The sequence below is a fragment of the Grampus griseus genome (assembly GCF_964374135.1).
Source record: "Grampus griseus genome assembly, chromosome: 10".
NCBI classification, from domain to species: domain Eukaryota; kingdom Metazoa; phylum Chordata; class Mammalia; order Artiodactyla; family Delphinidae; genus Grampus; species Grampus griseus.
Window position 1 is genome coordinate 80,955,196 of NC_139004.1, and position 1,104 is coordinate 80,956,299.

The following is a 1,104-nucleotide window of genomic DNA, read 5'->3' on the forward strand; positions in this document are numbered from 1 at the left end:
GGACACAATTCACTCGATAGCACCCTGTATTTCTCTACATAAATTAAACTATATATTAAACAAATGTACTTATTGAGTGATATATTGCAGTACAAATTTCTCCAGTAATTTCAAAGTTACTTCTTAAAAACTATTTTGAAATAATTATAGATTCACAGGAAGTTGCAAAAATAATACAGAGACGCCTGTGTTCCCTTCTTGGAGTTCCCTCCCATGGTAACATGTTACCAAACTCCAGTACAAAATCAAAGCCGGGGCACTGGTATTGGTGCAATTCACAGAACTTTTTCAGATTTCACCAGTCTATGCACTTTGGAAATTTCTTTGAAAGAAAAAATGAAAATAATCCAGAGACTCATATTTATTTAAGCGACCAATTCCCAAAACCCACTGCCCTGGAATTCTGTCCCGCGAGCAGACAGTTTGTGGGTGGAGAGTACGTGTGTGTAGCTTTTTTTTTAAAGTATAATTTCTACTTTATTTTCTTCCCAGGGAACAGTATTTCTTTAGTCTTGAAGGACTTAGCTCTTTACGTGGGCTTTGGTGGAGGTCGTGGGGCAGCACCCGCAGGTCTAAATCGGGGTGGAGGTGTTTGGTCCTTCCGGGCTTCCCGAGAACGATTCCTGACTACCTTGCTGTGAATGGCACAAATCACGCAGTAATGCAGTTTCACATACAGCTTGGGAAGCACACAGGCGTCAAAAACACTCGCTTCAGAAATGTCCCTGACGGCTGTGGCCTCTACGATGTTCTGAATGACGAACTTCTTAATGGCCTTATCCTTGGGCACACAACGGGCACAGCCGGTACAGCGAATAGGCTGCACGTGGCCGCAGCCCTTTTTGGCACGACCATTGTTCCTTCTTTTCTTGGTCATCTTGGAAGCGAGGAGGCGAAAGAGCTGTGTGTAGCTTTATGCAATTATACCACATGTGTAGATTCACTTAACTACCACCTCTATCAAAGCACAAGACAAAGGTGTCTTGTGTTCTCCCTTTTATAGTAAGAGTCAGTTGATTTCTTCACCACTCCCACCGTGTCCCCAATTCTTGCAAGCACGAATTTGTTTTCCATCTCTGTAATTTTGTCATTTCGAGAATGTAG

The 1,104-nt window shown here is 42.5% G+C and overlaps 1 protein-coding gene across 1 annotated transcript; it reads right to left on the reverse strand.

Moving 5' to 3' along the window:
• Positions 1-494: 494 nt before the first annotated feature.
• Positions 495-895, reverse strand: LOC309829166 (small ribosomal subunit protein eS26-like). The gene has a single exon (XM_082664928.1). It carries the CDS (start codon positions 875-877, stop codon positions 530-532), a length of 348 nt encoding a protein of 115 aa, XP_082521054.1. The 5' UTR covers positions 878-895; the 3' UTR covers positions 495-529.
• Between the last annotated feature and the right edge of the window lie 209 nt (positions 896-1,104).